This window comes from Symphodus melops, assembly GCF_947650265.1.
Source record: "Symphodus melops genome assembly, chromosome: 10".
Taxonomy (NCBI): domain Eukaryota; kingdom Metazoa; phylum Chordata; class Actinopteri; order Labriformes; family Labridae; genus Symphodus; species Symphodus melops.
In genome coordinates, this window is record NC_136700.1 from 8,470,188 (window position 1) to 8,496,316 (window position 26,129).

Consider the following 26,129-nt stretch of genomic DNA (forward strand, 5'->3'; position numbering starts at 1 on the left):
ACTTCAAAATGATCCTCAAGCCTCCCTTCAGATCCAATATAGACAAATAAAGTAATAAAGGAGCAGAAACTATTCCTGTAGAAAATGTTGGCTGTTAGAGGAAAAAATGGGTCCTTTAACCTTTTATCAGTTGACTACTTTGGTGTTTTTAAAATATTAGATGTTACCCACATAGTCTGTCCTATATCTATCTTCTACACTGTGTGCATCATTTTGTACATTGTTTGGAAAACTTTCAGAACATCTTCTCTGCGATTTTAGATTTTTTTTTTTTTTGAGGATTAGGAAAATGTTTCTGTGCACAATGTAAGTTTGTTTCAATAAGGCTGTATATTTTGTATTCTCCTTGCCATGTGGCAGTCTGATCTAAAATCCCAGTTGATCTAATATTTTATGACTTTTACGGACATGTTTTATTTTAACTGGTTGTAAACCTGCAGTCTTTGACATATACAGTAGATAACATACCGGTACACTTTTTCAACAATTAAAATGTGTTAATTCAGAGCGTCTTCCTAGAATTATTCCAAAACTTTTTTTTTGTTTCTGAATAGGGTGAATTCTCTTTGCTTTAGTGTTGATATCAATTTAAATTTAACATTCAAATATGTAAGTATTTCTATCTATCTTACAATCTCCTCTTTTTCAATATGAAAATGTCCTCCTGGGTTACCTCTCACTTGCATTTAACATCAAAGAGTTCCTTGGTTTAAGACACATTAATGCAGTGGTTCCCAACCTTTTTTTGGCTTGTGACTCCACTTTGACTTCCCCAAACTCACTTAATTTGTCTTCTGTCATGTAATTGTTTTTCTACTATGCTGCAATTAAATCTCTTTTAGGACTTTTCATCTGTATTATAGTGGACAGAGAAAGGTTTGGATCAATGAAAAGACAGACTGACGCTCTTTATTGTATGGCTTTGGCCCACCTGTGATTAATTGGTTTTAATATGCAATATATTTTTTAATTGATCATGTGACCCCTTGTGGGGTCTGAACCCCAAGGTTAGGAAAGCCTGTGATAGTGTAATACTTTAACACCAATGCATAAAATCAGATCAGTCTTTCTACGAGAGGAGATGCAGAAAAATGTTTGTTCCCTCTTTAATAAGCAAAAGTCAAATTCTGCACTTTTTTTTTTTTTTTTTTTACAAATTGTTAAAATTGTGATAAATCAAGTCGGTACATGATCTAGAGGAATTTAAATTCCATCCATAGTCAGTCATTTTAACTCAGTTGGCGTGAGTTGGCCATGCATTCATAATTGAATATATATTTACCTAAAGCTTCAGTAGATACGTTGCCAACTGTGACTCATCTTAAGTCCCTCTATTTCTTCCATGGATGGCTTGTCAACAAACACCACTGAACCCAAAGCTGACCCTCTTTTTTACTCACTCAAGCTGGCAGCTGATCCCTCTGAAAACCAACAGAATCCATGAAAGGGGGGGAGAAGGGATGGGTAGCTGGCAAGCATGAAAAGCTTCACATGATTGATAGCCATTTGTTTTGCCTGCTTAATACAACATAAACTCTCCAGCGATTCATCATCAGAGTGAGGCTTTTTCCACGGTGCCTCTGCAAAGCCCACTAAAAATAATTCATTTTCTGCAAGCTATGAGCCAGGCACTAATGTTAAATATTCATGCGGGTCCGGTCTAAATGATGTGGCCATTGGCACACAGTTAGAGCACACTCTGCGGAAGGGAGGAAATGTCAAGCTGTGAATAAATGAAAGCAGTGAAGCCGTATATTACCCTGCCATTGTAAATTTACTATAGTTGCCATTTTGTGCGGCCACTTCAAATGGATCTCTTGTATAATCAATACACTCAGTAAAACATGGAACGTATTGCCACGTTGGCGGTAATCTGGACTTGTTGTGTTTGCTCATCCTTTATTCACAGTTTGTATTTGTTGCCTAATTTGTGCCTCATGAATGTTAACAGCAGACTGTGCTATTTTTGTCGTACTAGTTGTAATGTCCAAATCATATTGATATACTGTATGATTTGATGTTCATAATATTGATTGTGCCTGTGCAGCTGTAATGGTTTGATTCATACTGACTGACACCTCCGTCAAACACATTCATTTCTGAGATGTTTTCCCAGCACGGCACGCTGATGTGCAGAAGATGTTGTCATGGCGGCACAGAGATTGTTTTGCGACATTATAGGTCATCTTCTGTCATGATATCGGTAAGCATAGTGAGGGGAAAGGGCAAAATATAATAGAACGAACTGGGTTGAGTATCCATTTAGACAAACTCAGATAGAGAGCATAATGTCTGCGGTGCATCATTCGGGTGGAATGGGAAATGTTAAATAGCCTCATATTGACAGACACACTCTTATTCATTTTCATCACACACATACATAACCATCCCTCGCTCACACACACACACACACACACACACACACACACACACATTTCCTCCTGCAGACTCTGACTAATGAGGCCTGGGGCTGGAGATGGTTCCATCAAGGAACTTCCCCCTTCTTTCTCTCTCTGTGTCTCACACACAGACATGCACACACACACACACACACACACACACGCGTGTGCGTGCACACACACTCTCTCTGCTCTCTCAAACATGCACCTGATTGATAGCAGTGATTTGACTGAGAAAAGGGAAATGGGAAATTGAAAAATGGTGGAAGAAGATTGGAAACAACGTGCTGATTATAAACTCTGTGCAGAAACAAAAGGCCTGCCCTCCTGCCTTTTCTCTTAGCGTGGAGGTAGCAGGTGTGTGTCTGACAGGTGCCTGATTGAGGCACACAAAAGACATTACAACTGCAAACAAATGGACGTGTTTAGCGTCCCCGGATGCAGTTAACGTTTTGAGCTGATAGATGTGATTATGAGTATATGAGCGGAGGCAGGCGCAGAATGGGCACAGGTGTTAGCAGGAGAGGAGCAGAGAAGGAGGCATGTTATTGTTGTGATGATGATAATCCATCCATACAATTAATGGTATGTCATGGCCAAGGTCATCAGCCTCGGAGGATGTATTTAATATGTCTCGTATTGCAATAATAGAGCCTCTCTCAGCTGGAGACAGATTCACAGGAGTCGTCAGACCACACAGATGTATCATCAGGAGGGGAAAAAAAGAAACGTGTTAAAGTAGGAACAGGGCTCATTCATTTTAAATTCACTGATTTACAAAATAACCTCAATTACCTCAATGCCAATGCCATTTATTTTGCTCCTTTTATGTTTATGTGCTCATGCTTCTGGATGAAAAACAATAGCATTTTCATAACGTTGGAATGAATTAGTTTTTACCCTCCTTGTGAAGCAGCTTTGTGCGTTCCATAAATGAGAGAGCGTCTTGGCCGAGGGCCCCGGTGGGTTTTAATATTCTCTGAGAGCTTCCAGACAGTGAGTGGTGGTGCAGCAGCTGTCTCTTGACCCTGCCGGACCCCCACTTACCCCTCTGACCACCTCCTTTCCACCGGGCCGGCTGTGGCGATGACAAGCCTGTCAGAAGCTTCTCCTAATGTCCTAATTACCCCTCACACATACACACACAGGACGCACACACTCGCAGAGAGAGAGGCTTGTGCAGATGTATGCACATTCACCGTGAGTAAGCAGACGTGCTGGCTGACAGCAAACACACATGCATGCTGATAGTTCTGTTAACAATGCTCATGGGTTTTTCCTGGCAAGAGCCATACTATAGGTGTACAGAATAGGGGGGGAAAAAATCCTCTCGAAAGACTCTTCGCAGGCTTTGATTCCTGTTGTTCTGCATGCGTTTTGATCCGTGTTGAATCACAGCTCCAGTTTCTCTCCTGTGGTAACAGACGCAGCTCTCCCGCCGCAACTTTCTTTTACAAAACACAGACAGAAAAGAGGCTTCCAAGCTTCCCCTTCTGCCTCGAAGGAAAGAGAAATGGAGAGGAAAAAAAAAAATGCAACGTCATCCTGAAATAGATGGGCTGAATGAGATGTGATGAGTCACTCTGCCAGAGGTTAAGCTTCGCCTCGGATTTAAGCGGGGGAATCTCTTCTCTGCTGCACAGTTTTGGGTTTCAGAGCATATTGCTGCCGCTGCTGCACTTAAGTCCATGCTCAGTCAGGCAGTCTTGTTAACATAACAGAGTGAATGATTGTGCCTCGTAGGAAAAAGGAAATCTTTGTTCCTCCCAGCAAATGCAGTTGTCTGGTGATTTATAGACCTGTGAAGTTAGTGCATTTGTCACAATCACCGTGACTTAATAGTGTGTTACTATAATGCTCTCCCTGCCTCGTATTATGTTGATTTGAGACGTCCTGCATCGTTTTTTTGTGTCAAATTATCTTTTGATTTATGTGTCACTGTGGCGTTGAGCTTTATATTTTAAGTTAGGGACAAGATGCTGCTGAATTTGTGCTCTGTGTTTGTCATGTGAACTAACTGGAACAGCAGTCTGGCAGCTTCAGTCGTCGAAATATGTTAGCGCTCTTTTTATTTCTGAAGCGACAGCGAGAGATGAACACAACCGGATCTGTCATTAAAGCGCCTGCTGGCTTTTTTTTTTTCTCTCTCTCTCTTTATTTTTGTCAGATGCAGAAAACTTATTTCATGTGTGTTGTGAGCGGCATAACACAGCAGCTAATGAGATTACTCACAATTGTAGTGTGTTTGTGAAGAAAAAAAAATCTGATGTTGTATTAATAATTCCAGCCCCTTTTTCTCCCCAGTGTGTGTGTGTGTGTGTGTGTGAGAATTATGTTCAATCCGAGATGCCCCCAGCACTTCACTAAGAGGAGGCAGAGCACCAGATTCAATATCGTCTTTTTTATCAGACAGCATTTCTGAAGGATAATCCCTTAATCTCTGAGAGGAGAAGCTGTCTTCAGCTACACATGTCCTCCTGGATTTTCGTGAGCACAACACAAACATCCGATCCCTGAATTGGACGTTTTCTAAAGCGTATCTCATTAACAGTGAGCAATTAACCACCTCTGTGGGAATATTTGCGAAATCTCCTTTTTTTTTTTTTTTTAAACACAGTTTATCGAGCAAGAACACGCTTTGCATCTCTAGTAAGCTTACCTGATTAATATGTTTCAGTCAGCTGTGGGGAGAATTAATCAGTGTATTCCCTGCAGTGTTTATAGGTGAGTGTTCTCTGATATCACTCTGACTGGCTGGATTAAGACGTACCTGAGAGCTGATAATCAAAGAAGCAGGTCAAGGCTGTAAATAAATAGCTGAATAATGCACTAAGTTACCATTGTAAGAGAAAACAAGGCTTACATGCATCATCTTTTTTAAAGTATGAGCCTTAGGTAGCAAGCATGTTAATTAAAGCTAGCTCTTTAACTCTTTATTTCAGTCTCACAGATGACTGGAGTTGATCCTGAAGTATGTACTAATTCATAAATAGACTTTGAATCCAGAAACGTTTTAAATCGAAAATTGATTCTGAATCATATCGTGACCCCAAGAATCGAAATCGAATCAAATTGTGAGACACCAAAAGTTTCCCAGCCCTATAAATTAATTTTCACAGTAATCCTCACAAAAAGAGATTCTCATTTTGTCTGGAGTAAGATATGTAGTCCTTGTTGTCACTGTGCCCTTTGCACAGTGCAAAGCCCCCCTCCCCACTCTCTCTGCTATAAACATTTCTCTTTAGCTGTTGGCCTGAAGAAATAACTTCAGTTCAATTAATATTGACATGTTTTCTATTGCAATATTTAAGTTGTATTCTTTTTATGATTTGCATTTGTAGTAGCCAGATGTGTCACTTATTTTATGATAATTACAGTTGCACTAAGCTTGAAGTATTTTACACTATTTCTTAAGGGAATATTTTATCATACAAAATGTAATCTAAACTGATTCTCATAGTTAGGTCTGTTTAAGATCGGAACACACTAAGTCACTTTTTTTACAGCACAGACCTACTTGAAACTAATAACCGCTAATCTAAATAACCATTCAAGCTAGGATATTTTTTGGCTGGCAAAGAAAACAAAGAAACAAATAAAGTAGTGAAATGTAAGAAGCTGCAGTCAGTAATTTTGTCGGCATTTTGTCTTAATAACAACTCCATGAACAAATAATAATTACTCTGGTGTGGAGTTTGCTCAGTTGTCTCTGAGAAGAAGATGTAGCTGTTGTGTTGTTTGAAACTTCTGCTGGAAACGTGACAGTAAATTGGGCTTGTTTGGCCTGCAGAGTTTACAAATGCAAAGTATGAGGCCTTTATGTATCTGTAATGTACAAATGCTTTAATGTGGATTTGAAAATCACAACAAAGACTGGTGTAAGGCGTTGGACACTGTCTTTTTTTTCTCTTTGCGAGGACAGTGAAACCCTTTGATCCTTTTTCTTTGCGACAGTCGTGACCTCAGAAGCCGTCCGTGTTTATCGGGTCCACTCTGCAGGAGCTCGCTTCTCTATCCCATTTCCTTGAAGAAAAAAAGTTTGAAGCCCACCTCTAATCCCTCTAATTAAATGAAAACACAGTGGGCTACACACAGCAAGACATCAGCCCTCCACACACACACACACACACACACACACACACACAGCTGAAACTACACAGGGTTCCAGCATCCAGCTCTGGTGTGTCCTCATATACAGCGCAATCACACAGTGGTCTGACATGCAACACGCTCCAGATCATGAACATAAATAAGCAAGGGAGTGCTTTACCTGAAAGGAAAAAACATTAATTCAAAGGCATCACACCAGTACTGAGAAGCCTAATTAGTGTTACCCCACTGCTTTTACTGAGCAGCAATGATAGACAGAAAGAGAGCGAGAGGCTGTGCCACTCTTGCCACACAGACACTCAGTCTCCTGAGATCTCACTTTGCCTCAGTGACTAGAAAATGGTGCTGATTACCGTACAGATTCATTGGGGTGGTGATGGCTTGAATACACACGCCTGAATACCACAGCACTTAGAGCCTCACTTCTTATAGAAAAATATAACGCAGTGCAAGAAAATGCCCTTTCAAATGTCAACAATTTTCAGAAGGAAATGCAGCAGCACTGTTAGCGAGGAAGGATTCCACTTTTCTGCCTCAGAACGCAGCACGCTGGGGATGAAAAGAGGTGAGGAGACAAGGACAGGCATTATTTGGAGGACGCTTGGCCTGCCTGCTCTCATCCAGCGTGATTGACAGATTGGTGCAACGGTTGCACTGGCACGGATGCCATCACACACATTTCCCCCCGAAATCTGTCTATCAGCGCTGTCTAAGCAGAGCGACAGCCATGACATCTAATCACAGTGGAGCTGGCACCTCATAACTTCTACCTAATGTGCTGCAGGTACAGAGGAGAGACTGGAAGCACTGCATACACACACACACACACACACACACACACACACACACAGCACAACACTATATATAGCCCTTTCAGAGGCCACCAGCAGGAAGTGGATCATACTGAAGGGTTAGGCAAGGTGTCACCACACTATATCACAAGTCGCTCTGCTTAGATATAGGTCCCTGTTGACAAGATTAAACACTGAGATGGCCCCAGTATTCTGGTGATTCTTTTTTCTGGGTTACGTTCTCGACAAAGTAACACAAAACGAGGGCAGACCACACTGCACATACAAGATGATAATGACTCATTTACATAATGTTGCTACAACATTATAATTACCTGGCAATTAAAGCAGCTCAAAAGCCTCATTATGGGCTTTCCTCAGGGTTGGTTGGATTTGGACACATCCAGAGTTCTTCATTCACCATCGTCAGTCAGAGGCTATTTTCCCATTTATTGTCAGTCACTTTAGGGAATCTAAGAATAATTTGACTGCTTCTTCATTACTTAGATACTGAAAAGACATTTGACATTGAAAACCTGGAGGTACATTTGCCGTATTTCAGAACGACAAAACGACTGAAAAAATGGTGGCCACCATCAGATAGCGGCTAACATTAGCTACTAACAAATTCCTATCTTAAAAATGAAATAATCTAACATTTTGAACTTCGTAGGTAATATCTTGTAACAGGCAGAATCTCACTTGTGTTGTTGTTCCCTTTTCATTATCTTCTCACTAGTTAATTGATTGAGAAACTGTGATAGGATATTAATTAAAAAGATATTCTAAACTAAAATAAAGATGCTAAACACAGCAGTGTAACGTCGCGCTAGCATTTGAGCTTCGCTCCTTGAGCGGGCGAGGAAAAGGGCCGCTTTGTGAATATGGTGAGACAATTTATGTCTGGTGATCAATTAATCATAATATATTTCCTTTCTGTCACATTTTTCACCCTTTAGTAAATCAATCAGTTCAAAAAACAATTCATAAGTGTTATTTCGAGCCTCTTTATAAAAGAGCTGGTAAAAGACCTTACTTTATTTACTCTTGATAATAGATGAGTCATTCTGAGCAGTACAAAGGTTAAAACATAGTGAGAGGTATGACAAGGACATTACCAATAAAGCCTGAGAATATCGCAAAAGTTACAAAAATAGTTTAATAGTATAGAAACAAAATAAAGAGTTGTATAAGATCCAACAACAGCCTGGATTTAAAGTAAACAAAATACAAACTATTACTGGTTAAACCAAAATCAAAGAGAATAAATAAGACCCAAAATGTGAAAAAATGAAATCATCTTAAAAAAAATGTTTGGTTACAATTGACCAGTTAAGGATGATAGTGTTTAATTTATTGTAATGGGATTTAGAAGGATTAAATTGGGAAACAGAGAAAATAAAGAAAGGAAGAAAAGGATTGGTCTAAAGAAATACATCATAGCTCTCTTGAATACCATCTGCGTCTTTGAAAAGTCTCTCTAAATCACTTTTGACCGAATTCAAATCGCCCCATTTGCCTCATTATGTTGAATTATCACATAATAAAGACAAAGTTGTGACTGACACTTGGAAGTTTTAAAGGCGCTGAGATGTATTTTTTCAGGCTCCTGGACAATGTTAAGAATTTGTTTCCCATCGCGTGTGATTTGTCAATCACCCTTTTTTTTTTTCCTCCTGAGGGAATTGCTGACACATTGAAAATGCACAAAGGACTGTAACAAGGACATGTGTCATACCTTACACCATTATTACACTCTACAATGACAGGTGAAACCAGCAGTCACTTCAACATACTGTGCGCTCTACACTGGAGTGCACAGTATGTGCGTATCTGCTCACACAGTACACAGTGAAAAAGCTCCAGTCAGTGAAATGTCAATATAGTAAAAGACCCTATGTGAAAGATAGAAATGTAAATATAGATTTGCAGAGTATGGAGGTGTGTGTGTGTGTGTGTGTGTGTGTGTGTGTGTGTGTGTGTGTGTGTGTGTGTGTGTGTGTGTGTGTGTGTGTGTGTGTGTGTGTGTGTGTGTGTGTGTGTGTGTGTGTGTGTGTGTGTGTGTGTGTGTGTGTGTGTGTGTGTGCGTGTGCATGTGTGTGAGAGGGTTGTTTATGAATAGCAGACAATGAATGATGGAAGCTCTCCCAAGGGTGCAGGCCCCTGAGCACTGCTGCAGGGACTTGGGAACATGCCAGTCTCCCATGCCCTGTGAAATGCCAGTTTGGGTGGGCACCGTTCCGAACGGGTGCTCTCCTCTCCAGGATACACCGCCCCAAGTCCTGGGGGAACGTCTCCAGGCTGTGGCTGCTCCAGAGTGGGAAGCTGGCGAGAATCTCAATCAGGGACGCGAGGGAGAGAAAACAAAGTCCACACACTCCCTCTGTTCCTCCATATTAATGTTCTGTCAGGGAAAAATGGATCAAGAGAGAAAAATGGCTCATTATGTACACACCTGTATAGACGGACTGTATTGTATAAATGAGTCATTATGAGGCCTTTTGTGTTGGTCTTAATTGGTGGAAAATTAAATCAACAGCATATGAATCTTGCATTTAATGAAATGTAACAATTGTATTTATATCATATTTGTTTTTTTGTTCATACCAAATGTGAATGTATCTCAGCTTGTATCCGGTCTGCTCACAAACCTGTCTGTTTTTCTTCTCCTTTGCTCCCTCCATGCCTGCGCTGCTACAGGAGCTGCTGAAATCGTGACAGGTACTCTTTCTCTTTCCTACCTGCTGTTCATTTGGAAGTGCTTGCCTCTGTGTGTCTGTTGATTGGCTGTCCGTAGCAGTCTGTTCATCTGTTCATATTTACATGAATGGCTGGTTTTGTTGGTATTTCCTTTTGCACGGGAAGGAGAGAGCAATGCATTCACTGTTTTTCATTTTTAATCCTTAAATCAATATTCTGCCACATGTGATGGCAGATTTCAGTTTCTGTTCAGGCCAGTTGGTTGTCACTTGAGTCTTTCTGAACTTATATAAACTAAAAGGTGCACTTTATCAATTTGAACCAAAAACAAAATGAACTTGATGTCAGTTTTTCTTATGATCATAAAGATTGAGCGTTAAAGTACTATAGCAGCTCTGGTGGCGCCGATAGCGCAGCGGCAGCGCGCGCGTACCATGTTGCGAGGCTTTGCTCCTCGCGCGGGCGGCCCGGGCTCGCGTCCGGCCTGTGGCCACTTTCCCGCATGTCTCTCCCCACTCTCTCCCTGTTTCCGACTCTATCCACTTTCCTCCCCTATCAATAAAGGCATAAAGGCCAAAAATAAAAAACCTTTAAAGTACTATAGCAGCTCTTTTTTAAGCTCAGTGTGAGTAGCAGCATGCTAACATGCTAAAAATGAGAAATCAAATTTCCCAATGGTTGGCAATTCTCCTGTTTATTATGTTCAACCTTCCAGATGTAAGCTACTCATTACTGATTCTGACACAATAAAGGTTAGGACTAATGTGCCAGTTATCACATTTGTACATTTGCACACTAAAGTACTTTATGATATGATATGATATAGAATTGTCCATCCAAAAGTTATAAAATATAGAATTCAACATTTAAAGTGTAAACTGGTGTTCCGTGCTTGGAGAGGTGCAGCCGGCTAATGATGTCAAAAGTAAGACTGAGAAACCTGAACACACTATACGCACACATTTGGCTCTATGCATTTCTTTCTCAAACAAAAGTGAAATAAAATGTTTTATTTTTATTGTTTTGATATGTAGGCTACCGTGAAAATGTGTAAAATTGTAAAAATAAAGAAAAAAGCTTCTATTATTAGGAGTGCCGTAAATACAGCTGAGCTATATTACAGTATATTATACTGTATTATTGATAATACTGTTAGTGTTGTGGGTCCAAACTTGTGACCTGAGTGTATAGATTTATTAAATAAAAAGAGTCAAGTAAGGGTGGGCAGTAAACCAGTATTGCGTTTGCCTGCTGAGAATTGCATGCAGGAAAATGTTAAATTAGACACATTTTGCTCCAACCTTAAAGTTCCTTCCTTCCAGACTCTAGACAGATGTATTATCGTAGTGCAGACTCACGAAGTAACACCGATTGATCAACTTACCAGCTACAGTGGTGGGTAAAGAAAAGTACCATTAAATAGTAATTAGTGATAGACAACAAGTCCCTCCGGTGTTCTGCCTTTTTCACTCTGTTGTCCAGAGAAGAGCTAGTGGTTTCACACACTCACTGACCACAGGGCAGCGCCTCTTCCTGTTGGAGCTGATGTCAAAGTTCACTGTTAGAGTGAGTTGTGGCAAAGCAATCCAGTGAACTGATGTTCTCCCCCTCTCCAAGTTTCAGCAAATAACAGCAACATTAAGTGGGTGTGCTGGCTTGTGGCAGGTCTCTTGACGGTCTGTCTTGAGCTGTAACGTAGGCTTTGTGCTGGAATGGATTTGAATCTCTATTACAACAGGTCTACCTGCTTATAGGTACGTTGAAACTTGTACCTTAGTCCAAGATGATTAAAGAAGCGGGCTGTGGCTGTGACACGAAGTCAAAGGAGTGGCTCTAAAGACGAAAACCAACGACAGTGTTGTGTGAAAATCTTTGTTTATTCAAGCTTAAATGATAAACATTTACTGAAAAATATTTCACAATGAAACTTCCCACTTTTTAAGCGGTTGAAATGCTTTATTATGAAAGACTCATAACAGGAAATCTGGTGGGGGTTTTTTGTTGTTGTTTTTTTACTGCAGCCTATCAACCCCAGCAGGAGATAAACCAAACTTAAAACAACACAGATTTAATTACAAGTTAACAAAGGTATCCCATCAAACAGGCTTGTTTGAGAAGAAGAAGGGGGGGTGATAGAGCATGTTATATGTCCATATGTACAATCCCTACTGTCACACTGAAATATAATACGGTTACCACAAAAAAAAACAACTAAACAACATGTATCTTAGGTCACATTTGCCACCACTTATTGCAAGTGCTGGTGCCACTTTTTATAATGAAAGAGCAACACATGCTCATCTGCTTTTCTCTCTGCACCTCAAGGATTTGTAACACTTTTATTTCTCTCAAACTGCTTCACTTTGTTCTTCTGCGCCGGGATAATATGAGCACATCATTGGTTTTAAATAGTTTACATGTAATACACTTTAAATGAGCGATAAACTGTTATCTGTTTATATATGTATTAATATTACACTTGGGATCCCAGGATCAATTCAGGTTGATCAAGTGGACAGTAAATAAATACAGTATGGGCAGCGGACAATTAGGAGCAATGGACTTTGGTACAGCCTTATTTCCGTTTTTTTGAAAATTGGTCCAACAGTGCTGGTCTGCAAGGAAAAATGGGCAAATTAGTGACATTTTTGAAATCTTTCCATGCAAAGGGTCTGGGAGAAATGGCAGTGCACTAATTATACCCTGAGATAGAAACCTTCTCAATTCTGAACATCCTTAAAACAGCATTTCATCATGTGGATAAGGGTTTAATGACTGAGCGGGATAAAGACACGCAGCAGTTAAAATGCAGCATGAAAGTCAGAGAGGGAGAAACTTTTTTATTGTTAATGACTCTGTCTATAGTCTTGGCTGTTCCTTGAAAGGACATGACTGCCGCAGACAGCCGTGACTTAAGGAAAAGGAATTGGGGGCTGACTGTCGTGGGTTTTTTTTTTCTTCTTTTTTTTGCCACCTCTTTCATGTCTTTTGATGTAAAAACAAGAGCGGAAAGTTCAAAGCTGGAGCCAACTTGATTCAAAGGTACCCAACCCCAAACTTCTGCTGGAGCAGCCGCTCTGCTAATATTTCTCGATTTCGTCAACTTTTGTCAAAATTGGTCGGCCGTTTGTGCTGTTTAGCATTTTGAGTGCAACTGATGAGCTGGGCGTCGGCGCCAGACTCTCGATACCAGATTGTAAGTCTCCTCAGACTTTCTGTAGGTCTGTATTTCCTCCTGACTGTTTCATTCAGTATGTTGTGATGCAGGAACAGGAGGGTAGCCATGTGTACAGATACAGGCACTTTACTCTTCCAGACAGCTGCTGGAATGAGTGTGAATTTATCAGCCAGTCATCTGTGCCATGCCTCTGCCCACTCCTCTTTCCATCCCCCACCCACCACCCAGAATTAATGACTGCCTCTCCTCATTTGCACCCAATCATGACCAGGATGCAGAGGCAATTGAAAATGTTTACTTCAATTGCAAAAACCCTCCATGTCCCACAAAGTGGCCTGTTTTCACTTTGATGGGATTGCTAATCACAGCGATGTTATTTATGTGTGTTTTGAATTGGAGATGAGCCTAGGCTGGGATATTGGAGAGGGACCAACCTTGCTTGGGGCTGCTAAACCTTATGGAGAATTTATCTATTGCACTCCCTTTTCTCTCAGTCCAACAGATTGGGAGCAGAATAACCTTGCTTTGAGGATGCTCTGTGTTGCTGTTTTGACTGCCAAATATTTTACTTTTACAGCGATGAAATAAAAAAGACATCAAAAACACTTCAAATTGCTGTTGCCTCATCTTCTGCAGTACTTAGTACAAATGTAGAGGAGCTCTAGAACACTTCGTATTATCACAAGCGTAAACATTTCAAATCACCACATGCGGATTGTTGAGCCGTTGCTCTTTATTATTTTTACTTTTTTTTCCACTTTTTATTTTTACTTGTCAACTCATTCGCGTATTCAGAATTTTCTTAAATCAGATACAATTATAATCAAAGCCCATATAAAGCCCTGTTTACTTTGGAAGTCCAACAATTTGTAGTAATTGCAGGCGGCATCATTGATCATCCTTCAAATTGCACATTACAAATTCCGCTGCAGCTTAGTTACATCTCAAGAACACCAGAGGTCGTTCCTTTAAAACAGCATTGTGGTTCTTTTTTTTTATTCACAACGTTTTTGGTGTTGTGCACTTCTTTCCTGGTCATAAGTTATAAAAGGCTGTGTTTTGTGATCATGAATAAACGTTTTGAATTTGTAAATCTACAGTACCTGGCTTTACAACATAGTTACCAAATTCCACAAAGAGCAAACCTAAACTCAGCAGCAGAGTGAAATCTCAAAGATGGTAAGAAGAGTGTAGCCAGACTTCATAAAGAATATCTTTTAGTTTGTCATGTTTACGTTTGTGCGCAAGGTATTGTAAAAGTGAGGAAGAACACGTAATGCCGAGGAGATATTTTCAATTTGTTTTGAGCAAAGCAGATTTATCCAGAGCAGAAATATATTATATTTCTATTTGTATTTGTAATATATAATTATTTCTATTTTATCTTTAAGAAGTTCCTTTGGTTATGCTTCTGTACAGCCTTCAAATAGCACTTACTAATGCACAGATAGCATAAAGCACTGTCTGTCTTTAGTTATTTCTGTCATTCCTCTTTCTTACTTGAAAAGACTGTTAAAAAACACCAACTAATTTGAAACTTAAATAAATCATCAGATTGATTCTTGAATGACCTCCATTTTTTTGCAATTCTGCACCCTATGAGTTTATTTTGCTTAAGGAAGTTTTGTGCTTTTAATAAAGCAAAGTAAAAGTAAGGGGCATCTGATCAGCTTTTCGCAAGTCTGACTCCCATTGTCATGCACAGTGTAAAAGATTCAAATGCAGACAACACACAAGTCTCTTCAGAGAGCTTTCATAACAAATGTGAAGAAACGAGGGCAGAAGCAAAAACAGTGAGGTCAAAAGTGCCAGAAGGTCAGTCAGTCAGGCACAGGCACAGGCATGGGCCTGGCATCCAGAAAACAGGGCATAGAGTCGGTCACAGGTCACAGAAACAGAACTGGAATTAGTGTCTTGAGAGCTTGGCATGAACACAAGACAAGCTGGCAAATACCTGAGGGAGACCAACGCTCAAAGAAGAAACCTGAGAAACCTGACTGGCTTGAACAATAAGACATTTTGGGTAAACCCGGCAGCTCTGCTGTACATAGGGACAGGAAAGAAATGCATTTTAATTCAGTGCCTCTTGAAGACAGTTCTTTATCTTTTTTTAGTTCTTTAATTTGAACAATTTCTGAGGAGAATAAAGGGAACTTAATTGTATAATCACCACCATTCACAGACAAATGAACAACTAGATAAAAAATACATTACAGGCATTCAACTTATCTCTGGGTTTTACAGAATGGTCAAGTAACAGTTTCTGCTCTGGTAATAGCTGAGTCAAAATGTGAAGTCCATCACCATCCATTCACTATGTATTTGTGTTTTTTTCTTTACTGTGACAACACACAGTCTATATGACTTTAAAAAAAAAAGGCATTTTGAATTTCATAAAAATGGTGTAAGGCAAGACATGGGGCCAATCTTGCGCATTAATGAAACAAAGTGTTTAAATATCGACATCCATGGCCCCTTTTTACATCCACTGCTCCACTACAACACTGATAATATTAAACAAGAGCAGAAAATGTTGGGATCCCCCTATTTTACAGTTTAAGTCAGTGTTTGTGCATGCCCCAAGTGCTTGTTAAAGGTAGTGCCAGGTAAAAGCTGAACACTCATGAATCATCACTGTTTTATCAAATTGTGTCCATACCTGTGTCCTTACATCAAATTATATCAATACATTTAAAACTCAAAAACCTTCCTTGGATTAGCTTTACACCTGGGATGGGTTTGATTGTATGTCTGGACTTAATTTGCGCCTGTTTCAAACGTTTACCTTCCCTTTGTCCTGATGGAGCCCTGGCAGCAGAGTGGAATAAAACGGGTAGCTTATTGCATCAGACAGGTCTGAGGGGCTTTTCTCCACAGGAGGTTAATTTCTCATTGCTTGCTGCATTCACAGAGTTCATTTTGAATAATGCTAGTTTGGCTGTCTATTCCCATTATCACTATCTAAAAATGCAGGTGTTTTTTTCTCCTCCACTTTGTAAATGTCAGAATGCAATGGAGGTGTCTGACAACTCGGGCATGCAAATGTGCTTTTGATGTTTTCTCAGGGCGGCGGCTGAGAGTGTTGTTCCTCTGCTAGAGTGAATCTGAGGCATTAAAACGTTATTCTCCTTTTGCTTTTTGGTTCCTGACAGATAAATATAGCACAAGGTGACTTTTGATTCCCTTCGTATTCCTCTTAGCAGACGAAGAAGAGAGTTGTGTGTGTTTGGGGGGTTGGGGGGGAGACATAGCCAGTCTTTTTGATGTGAGGTGTAAGTTACAACGACAAGGACTGGGGCCTGTCTGTGGCAACAATGGCTGCATGTGTACAGAGAGTGACTCAGATGCTTACAGCGCTTTTATTCCTCGAGACACAGAAGAGAACAGCTGAGCACACGGAGCGCACGATGGTCACATGAATCCTCAGATGGAGGGCTCTGATAAAGCTCCACCATAAACAGCATCCAGCCCGGCTCTGCTCTCTCTCTCTCTCTCTCTCTTTCTCTCTCTCTCTCTCTCTCTCAATCTGTTGGGCTCTCCCTCTCTTCCTTTTCTCCTCCTCCTCCTCCTCCCTTCTCGCATCTACTACTTGCCACTTTCTTACACTCTTTCTTTGTCTCTTTTCCTCCTCTCTCCCTACCTTCGTGGGCAGCGGAGCTTACAGCCCATCTGGCACTGACTCACAGGGCCCACTCTGATCTGGGGGAGATCAATAGTGACAAACATTGCACATGGCTCTTATATTAAAAGGATTAGTTATGGCTGCAAACAGACATAATGTGTATGTGTTCACATGCACTCCCTGTTGTAAAAAAAATAACCCAAAAAACATCTAAATATTTGAAAGGCTGGTAAAATCCAGGTATGAATCAGGGTTGGAAAAGTACTTTTTTTTAACCACCCTTGATGTAATACAAGGTAGGCATCCATTTAAACACATCTTCAGCAGGTAGACCTGTTGTAATGGATATGCAAAGCTGTGTTGTTCTTGGCACAAGTGACACCCAGCCAAACCATTTCAGATAGCCTATCATTAACACTGACATGAAGAAGGGGCGGTGTTCATAGACAACCGAGATTCTGTTTGCATTGTTTTCTGTCACATATCATGCTGTTACATTACATTACCGCCATTGTGGCCAGTAGGTTGAGCAAATTCACCCAAACAATGCACAAAAACACCCGCATTTGGTAGGTGCTAAATTCTAACCCTGGTAGAAATGCTTGTCTCCCATCTCAAATAACATTTTTCCATTTTTTTCTGCATTTTTCTATTTGTTTTTTAAAGTTGAAGGTCTGAACCTGGCAACGGACAATATATCTGTGATCGAGGGAGAAATGGCCACCATCAGCTGTAGAGTGAAGGACAACGACGACTCTGTCATCCAGCTCCTCAACCCCAACAGACAGACCATCTACTTTAAAGATGTTCGACGTAAGTCCTTGTGCTTCAACATGAAGTCAAACACATTTAAACACACATTATTTTCCCTTATTCATTCTCTTCATTTCTTAGAAATTATATCAGAAATCCTGTTTTTGATATTTTTGATGTCACTCGTTTCAAGTTCAGAAATGGTCAAATGCATTCAATGTAGACACGCATAATGTGATTGAGGTTTTTCTATGATAGTAAATTCATCAGCCCGACAGTATCTTATAAACATGCATTTGCGCAGGAATGTCAATGGTGAAGGAAAAGTTACTAAAGTGAAATATGAAGGCTGTCAATTTTAAATTAAACAAAACAGTGATGCAGAATTAAGGCTGATCTATGTAACATCTCATATGAATCAATCGAGAAGTTTTACAAATTTAGACAAAAACTCAAGCATAAACTATTTTAGGTGAGTTATTTTTCAGATGAATGTAAACCAGATCAGTTCAGTAGTATACAGCTTGCACGTTTGCCCTGTCAGACAGAGGATTAGCTTCTCTCATGATTAAATTCCAACCTTGAACACATTTCTTCGTGTCCAAGTAGCCACACAACTCAGGTTTCTCTCTGTTCTGTTTTTGGTGCTGCTGCAAGTTTCTCCGTCTTGTAATTTACTTCTTTCCTCTGTGCATTTCATTTTCCCCTCACAAACTGTATGACATCTTGTCATTCTGTATTGAAGGTGGATAAATGAAAGTGTGGTGCTTTGTGTTGACTCAAATCACAACTCTCAATGGCTCGTCAATAAATAGCTCGCGGTGATCTGAAGAACATTTTTCTTCTTTGTTAAGAAGTCAAAGTGTCACATTTCATCCACGGATCTGGAAGATATTAATGCACCGCTATCTCAACTTGTTAAACAGCTAACACACTGAGAGTGAGAAAAGCAAATGAAAAGTTTTCCTGTTAGTCACTACCAGTGCCTTGTAGAGACTCTTCCTTTCTTGTTTTGAGGTGCATCACACTTTATCGAGCTGTTTGCACTGCTTTAGACATTCAAATAGGGAATACGTAATCAAGCTGATTTTGTCTCTGATGCTTGCTTTCATTGTGCATCCTGTTAGGACATTAGCACATGGTGTTAGCTGACTTAAACTGTTCACTATCTTCTCTCTACAATGGGCATGTCTTTATTCTTTTGTTTAATTTGGGAAAGACCCTAGAAAAGTGAAAGGAGTTTCAATCTCTTTTCTAGACATTTAAACACATATTTTTAAATATATTTTGCCTTCACCCAATTGTTAAACTTCTAGTTAAACAGTTTAGAGTTGTGTGTTGTTGAAGCTGTTCACATTCAAGGCACTCTGGACTAATGGATTCTCTCAGGTTATGCTGTGACAGTAAAGGTATCAGACATCAATACAGTATCACCTCCAGCTTTAGGTTAGATTTCCAGTGAAAACACGATTTCATCTGCCCTTGACTTTTTTGGCTCATTAGCAAAAGTCATTAAGCTCAGAATGCGGCAAGATTAATATGAGATAATTCACAGAGCAACCATAATGGGAATACTTCTGTGTCCTTGTCACTGTTCGATTTTACGATAATCTCTTAGATTAGGATATTGAACATTATGATTATGCATGAGCATATGGACTACATCCACTTGGAGTTTTTGTCTCTGCTTTTTTACTTATTTGTGTCTGGGATCAGAGCCAGGATTCAAGGTGATCCACAAACACCCTTCATTTCTGTCTATATTGCATCCCAGCTGTTATTTCACAAGTTGAGGTAGTGAGATGTGTTCCATTTTCTCACTCGCGAAGAGCATCAAGGGAGTTTTGATACACATCTTCGTCATATTTGTACCAAACATTCAAAGCTGCAGGAGACAATGGCAAGGAAGGAACGTGTTCATATTAAGTATAAGCTATGTTGCGCTGTACAACCTAATTACGTATTCTAACACCTTCTAATCTAGACAGAAGGTGTTTAAATAATAAGCTTTAACATTCTGGAAACAATCGTTCTTATTGTTAAGAAATGTTACGCTGAGGTTTTAGAGAACCTTCTTCTGTGTTTTTTCTTTATAAAACTGCTCAATGTGAGAATGTAAACATGCCATTTTCTCCATTTTAGCTAATGCAGTTTCACTGGCAGTACCAAACACAAAAGGTTTTTTGTTTTATCTGCAATTAGATCCCAAAATAAATCTGATTTGTGACCAGCGGCTAAAAGTGTTATTGGGCCGCCGCTGCTTGTTTATGTTCCTTGTAATGGGGTTTAGTAAAACCCCCTGGAAGCGTTATTCTCGGCTCTGTTCCTAGAGGACTGCTGGTTCTGTGGGGACCCCCCTCAGCCAGTGGCATTGTTACCTGTCAACAGGGCCGCTCGACACAGTGGCAGATCTTTGTATACAACAGAGTAAACAGCAGACTCACGAGGAGCAACAAGAACAGCAGCTAAGCGAAGCCGGACTTTGAATGAGATTCAGACACAAAGCGCAAAACAACAACAGCTTTTACAGTACAAAATAAACACATTTCTATTGCAGAAAATAAAGATGAATTATGTCATAGGTGCAGAGGCAGAGCGAGTTTTGCTGGGATGAGCATTTATTGTGTCAGATATATGCAAACTGACATGTCATTTGGCTGAGTTGCCATCTGAAATGGGAAAAAATGAGCTTTTATCAGCAGAGGTGGACCTCTATATATGCAGATGCAAAATCGCATCATTATTTATTATTCCCTTCAGTTTTTTCTCAAGAGTGCTTGAACATGGTGTGACAAATGTTTAACGTTCCGGTTAAAATCTGTACTTTTTACTTTACTTTTAAATTTAGTTAAAACGTGGCCTTACAGGGCGCAGGTAACGTAGTGGTTATTGTGCGGGCCCACGTATTGAGGATATAGTCCTCCAACTGGGCAGTCCGGGTTTGAATCCAACCTGTGAGTCCCTTTCCCGCATGTCATTCCCCACTCTCTCTGTCTGCCTGATTTCTGACTCTATCCACAACATATGTTGTCTCTTGCTAAATCTAACCAGTTGATATTGTTGCATAGAGCTTTTAAAAGTTGTTTTGACAATTCACCAAGGCAACTAAGTGATTAACACTATGAAATGACCTCAGGTGTGATTTAGGTTAAAACACTTCCCGGTTAGGCTTAGAAATAGGTCAGAGTTCTTTCTACACATTTCGACAACTTGAGTTTTGACGCTCGACACCAAAACCAATGATCCTCTGTACCCCTGAGTAAAAGATCTTGCGATCAGAAGGCTCAGAGCAAACATTGAGGTGATGAGTAGTAGCCAATCACAGCACAGTGTGGATGTAAGAATTTAGAGCAGCTCTACGAGGGATGTGTCAGTGGGCAGGCATACTGCAGGCCGAAAAACCAAAGGTTTGTTGTAAATCATTGCAATTATAAGAGCTGAGGTTAACTGAGATGTTAGAGTATGGAATGTAGCCACTAAAAGACGTTTATTTAAACCGCGTTAAACAATTTCACAAAAGAAGCACGCTGTGAATGTCAGCTGGGGTTTGGAGAAGAAGCTTTTCCCACTCATTGCTGATATTTTATTGACAGGACGATTAACCAAGAAAACAATCGACAAATTCATCTCTATGAAAATACTCATTTGCTGCCACTTTAGTATATAGACACACATTAAGTGAGATGTGCAGACTCATGAAAAGTGTGTGCCCTCTGTGCTCTTATGTAAGCAGTCAGCTAGTTATGAAACCCCCTGGAATTAAATACATTAAGTGTCTCAGAAGTGAAGGGTTTCCCTCCTGAGCAGGTGCTTTGACTCTCAGAGTGCATCAGTATCATTGTTTCCCTTTGTGGAGAGACTTCCAAAGAGCTCTCAAATGTTATACTGTACAGGCGATGAGGATTTCATGTTGACTCTGCCCTGAGACCTGGGTAATGATCATGATGCTAAGTGTAAAGCCTGGAGGGAATTACATACTCCCTGTGCTTGAAACAGCGGCCTGAATAGAGTTCGTTAGCTTGAAAGATTTTGGAGAGAGGACTCGATAAAGAAGGCAGGTCAAAACATCAAAAGAGCACCCAATCAAATCAAGCAAAGCTGTTTATGTAAAGGAGTGCTTGGGGAAGACGGCTGACCCACATGAAAAACAGAGACCGAACTCTGAGGGGAGACAGCTAACCTACTTTGACAACATTAAAAGAAAATCCAGCCAATCTATACGGGAATATCCTCGATTCTTGGCTTCTTTCGATTTACAGTTTCATGCATCCAGGCTCCTCACTTACCTCATACTGCACTCTGATCTAATTCATTATGTATGTTTGAATGCCTCTCCCCTTTTTCTTGGAATATGTGAGTTCGAAGCATCCATCCATGACCAGCAGCAGCCCCCTTTTAAGAGTTCCTAGCTTGTTAGGAGTCCTCATGAGCACTCTTCACACTTTCCCTGTCTTTGCGAGTGCTCTGTGGACTGTAAAGCTACTTTTTAAATCAACTTGTATGAATCATTTTCAAACTCACTTTTCTTTTACTCAATTAAGGAGAAAGCACACAAAAGGCCAGCACTCCCCCCCCCCCCCCCCCCCCCCCCCTCCCCTATCTCATTTTCTCCTTGCGACTCCTTTGTCTTCTCTCTCATTCTCTTGGTCCCATTTTTCCCCGCCACTATCCCTCTCACTCCATCATGTCTCACGTTTATGTTCCTGTACTCCGTAACCCTCACTGTCTCTGTCTCGCATGTATCCCCACAGCTCTGAAGGACAGCCGGTTCCAGCTGGTGAATTTCTCTGACAACGAACTGCGGGTGTCTCTGTCCAATGTGTCACTCTCCGACGAGGGACGCTATGTGTGCCAGCTCTACACAGATCCTCCTCAGGAAGCCTACGCAGACATCACTGTCCTGGGTAGGTGTGAAGGTGCTCGTGTGATGGTGCAAGTGCAAACTGCGTTCACATATCACACCCTTCCCCACACACTTTTGTTCTATTCCTCTTTGTTAAAGGAAGTGAATATGAAATAATAGCAATCCTTGATCCTGTTATCTTTAGAAACTGAAACACAAATGTCAGCCAATTAGCTTCTTGCAGAGCTCAACAGCATAACGAAAAAAAGGAGCAGATGCTGAAACGGATGGCTCCGACCATGTCAGTTTTGGCAGCTGTGTTGACTCTGTGAATCTCGGTGAATGTTGACTTGGCTGCTCGGAGCGATTCCCTATTGAGAGTCAGCTGTGCCACACTTTGATGCTTTGGAGTGAAATGACTCTAGTTAAGCTTTATTATACATGCAGACATCCTGGGGGATTGAAAGGAATTAAAAGCACTTAAAGTAATTACTCTAGTTGTACAATTGAAACCTAGCTGCAGTGTATTTCTGAACCAAGGGTTGCATTGAAGAGTCCTTGAAATAAACACCCCGTCGACTTTATCTCTTTGAGAAAAAGAATCAAGTTCAGCAAGTTTGCTGTAATGACTAATACAAGAGACAAGGGATAGCTTCGCCTTAGGCTTCTTTGTGTGTACACATGCAGCCATAGGATTTAATCACATCTATCTATAAAGTGTGTTGGAGTGTTGGATGCATGAATCATGATGATTTAAAACATGAACTGGCCTACCTTTCATGAATTATTTTTGCTTAGAAATGAAGAAATGACAAAGTGACTGTGAGTGTGTGTAATTTATGGTCTGTTGCTCCATGGCACACTGAAGTATTTGAGCAACTATTTGATGGATTGCTGGGAACTGAAGAAAAATAAATGGTGATCACTGTGTTATGGTTGAAATCAAATGGCAGCTATTGAATAGAGCTGTTAGAAAGTTAGTTCACAATAATGTTTGCCTAAGTATGACACTGAAAAGGATAGTGTCTGGTATAAACAGCTCCAACGTGTGTTACACTCAGCAATATCTGCACACTGCCCACTTATTGCCTGTAGGCCATAAATGATGTTTTAGCTGCTCCATCAGATACAAACTATTAGCTGGTCATAGGCCATGTCTGAGTGAACTTTAAAGTTTGAAGATTTGTTGTTTGTTGAAGTGGGAGCTGCTGTTACGTCCTTCTCAATAAACTAAGCAAACCTAGGCATTGGGACACTAGACATATTGAAAAGTTTAAACCCAGAGCTTTATTTGTATGAATGCCCCACAAAATACTCAAAAGATATCAAAATAAACCCAAAATAAACAAAAGGGAATAGAGACCCCGGCCAAAAAGAACACAAAAGATGCCAAGCCTAAGACACAACCAAAGGGGATCTCCTGCCTGAACTAAAACGATAAAACCTAACAATCTACGAATGGGGAAATAAATAAATTCCTGGTTGTGAAAAAAAGAGAACTAGGTAAGATGGAGAACGGAAAGCTCTTTGTCACAAGCTGCTGTGAGAGTGTTTGTGTGCCCACCTCTCCTCACAGACTTTGAAATATATTTTTTATAAGAAATTCTTCAAGCTAATTGTACTCAGGTGTGCAAGCAGGCACCACCAGGGAGAGAGACAACTAGGCCACACTTAACAATTACCTATAGAAATATGAATTTGGAATATTCAAATTGATAAATAAAACACGAATATGCACAGCAGAAAGTATAGCGTCATCATATAGAATGACTTTTCTCAGTTATGACTGACATCTGACTTCCAAACCTTTTCATTATGTCCCTAAATAAGATGCTGTATTAGCCCCACTGCATCTTTGTTTGTTTGTTGTTGTTGTTGTTGTTGTTTTTTTGGGGGGGTGAGAGGGGTTGGGCCAACCAATGCTGAATGCGTTCCATGGTTCCACGGTCTGTTCATTCTAAGTACCACTGTCAGTTTGGCAAAGACAGGGCTTGTGATCAAGACACAAGTTACAAATATGAATCGGATGGTTAGCATAATAGGTAATGCAACATTAGGTTTTCAAAAGGGTTGATTACCAACAATTTTGCACATAGATTATTAAAAACCACCAGATAATGTCTTTCTACATGATGAAAATCAGGATGGAAAAAAAACCTGGAGCACGTGTTTTGGGCCTCCATCATGAAGTGTTACCAAAGTTGTTTGAGTGTATAAAGGCTGTCATGCATGCTGTCTCTCTGACCGTTTTCTGTCGCCATGTGACAGTCCCACCAGGCAGTCCAATCATCGAAACCCGCGAGGACGTGGTCAGTGAGGGGAACGAGACGGAGCTCACCTGCACAGCTATGGGCAGCAAGCCAGCTGCCTCCATCAGATGGATGAAAGGGGAGGAAGAAATGACAGGTCAGTGGAATAACAGCCTCCCACAGTTTGCTTCACATGCTCCAGGCCTGTCCACTTCTCTGCAGGTCCTGCTCTCTGAGAGTGCTTCCTCTGTGGAAAAAAAGTAGTCCTTCTTTTAAAACATTAATGCATGCTGTACTTATACGGTATGACACTAATACGTATAGGAAGTCCTGCAAAAAAAAAAAAGATTATTCCTAGAGAACAGTGGGTGGAGGAATGTGATGCCCCTACACCTATATTACATGCATTAATATCTGCTAGAGCTGTAATTCATGCTGATATGTCAGATAAATTATACTGAACATTTGCCTTTAAGCCACTTTCATCCAGAAATGTTCGCTCCAAAGATGCTCAGTTGGATTTCAAATTGCTTAAATTTGTATTGTAAACATATAGCGGATGTTGACTAGACAACCTCACATTTTTAACAGAATATTTTTGAAATGTATTTTAAATAATAAATATATACTGAAAAGTTTTAGAGCTCCTATCCACGCATTTCACCTCGCTCCCAGGGTGTCTTGGAGGGCCGTATAGTATTGCAAAGAGTGGCATATCATCTGTGGTGGTAAAAAAAATCCTTGTTACCTCTCAGTTATGATTAGGGGTTATCAATTATTCATCACTGAACAGCAAGAAGGGGAGGACATTCATTTTGGATTTACACAGGGCGGATATCTCTGGGCTTGTTGTCAAATTATATATGTATTAGAATGGAGAGGATTCATTTGGCTTGTTGAGAGATGAAATATTTAGACAAGAGTGAATTTGAAGCTAAATGCCATCTGTGCCTCCAGTGTTCCCTACAGGAGTCGAAGTCAATTTCGGTTTATGAGTTGCAGAGTGTTGTGCAGGGTAGACAGAGACAACAGGACGGTTAGATCAGCGAAATGCCACTGACATGCTGAGCAAGACTAATCCATAGTGGCAGCGGATACATAAAGAGAGCCAGAAAGTCATGCCTTTCTGTACCCCAGGAAAACACAAATCACTACTCATTATGGACGTGCTAAACAATTCATTAGCTGCTGCAAGTTTTGAGATGAAATGGCACACATTGCGTGTTTTATCTGGAATTTTCTGATGAGACAGCCGTAATGTCAAGAGAGGAATCCGCCGGCTCATTTAAGCACACTTTCAAATTGACCAAATTGGTTTTGCAGCCATTTATCATGCTGGCAGGTTGAGAGGGGACTGATGGGAGCTCCGGTCTGAGAGAGACACAACACACAAGGTGGCAAACTGCTTGTTAGCATTAGTGACAGTTATTATTTAAATGTAGTGGAGCCCCGTAGTGTAACTCCCACTGCTGCTCAAACATAGG

The 26,129-nt window shown here is 40.4% G+C and overlaps 1 protein-coding gene across 2 annotated transcripts in view; it reads left to right on the plus strand.

The window, feature by feature from the left end:
- The window catches only part of cadm1b (cell adhesion molecule 1b), a 151,082-nt gene that overhangs the window by 92,966 nt on the left and 31,987 nt on the right, over window positions 1-26,129 (plus strand). For both annotated transcript variants that reach the window (XM_079353696.1, XM_079353697.1), the window contains exons 2-5: window positions 10,001-10,021; window positions 17,467-17,613; window positions 22,305-22,457; window positions 24,665-24,802. In XM_079353696.1, coding sequence (XP_079209822.1) covers window positions 10,001-10,021; window positions 17,467-17,613; window positions 22,305-22,457; window positions 24,665-24,802 — 459 coding nt within the window. The remainder of the gene's footprint in view (window positions 1-10,000; window positions 10,022-17,466; window positions 17,614-22,304; window positions 22,458-24,664; window positions 24,803-26,129) is intronic.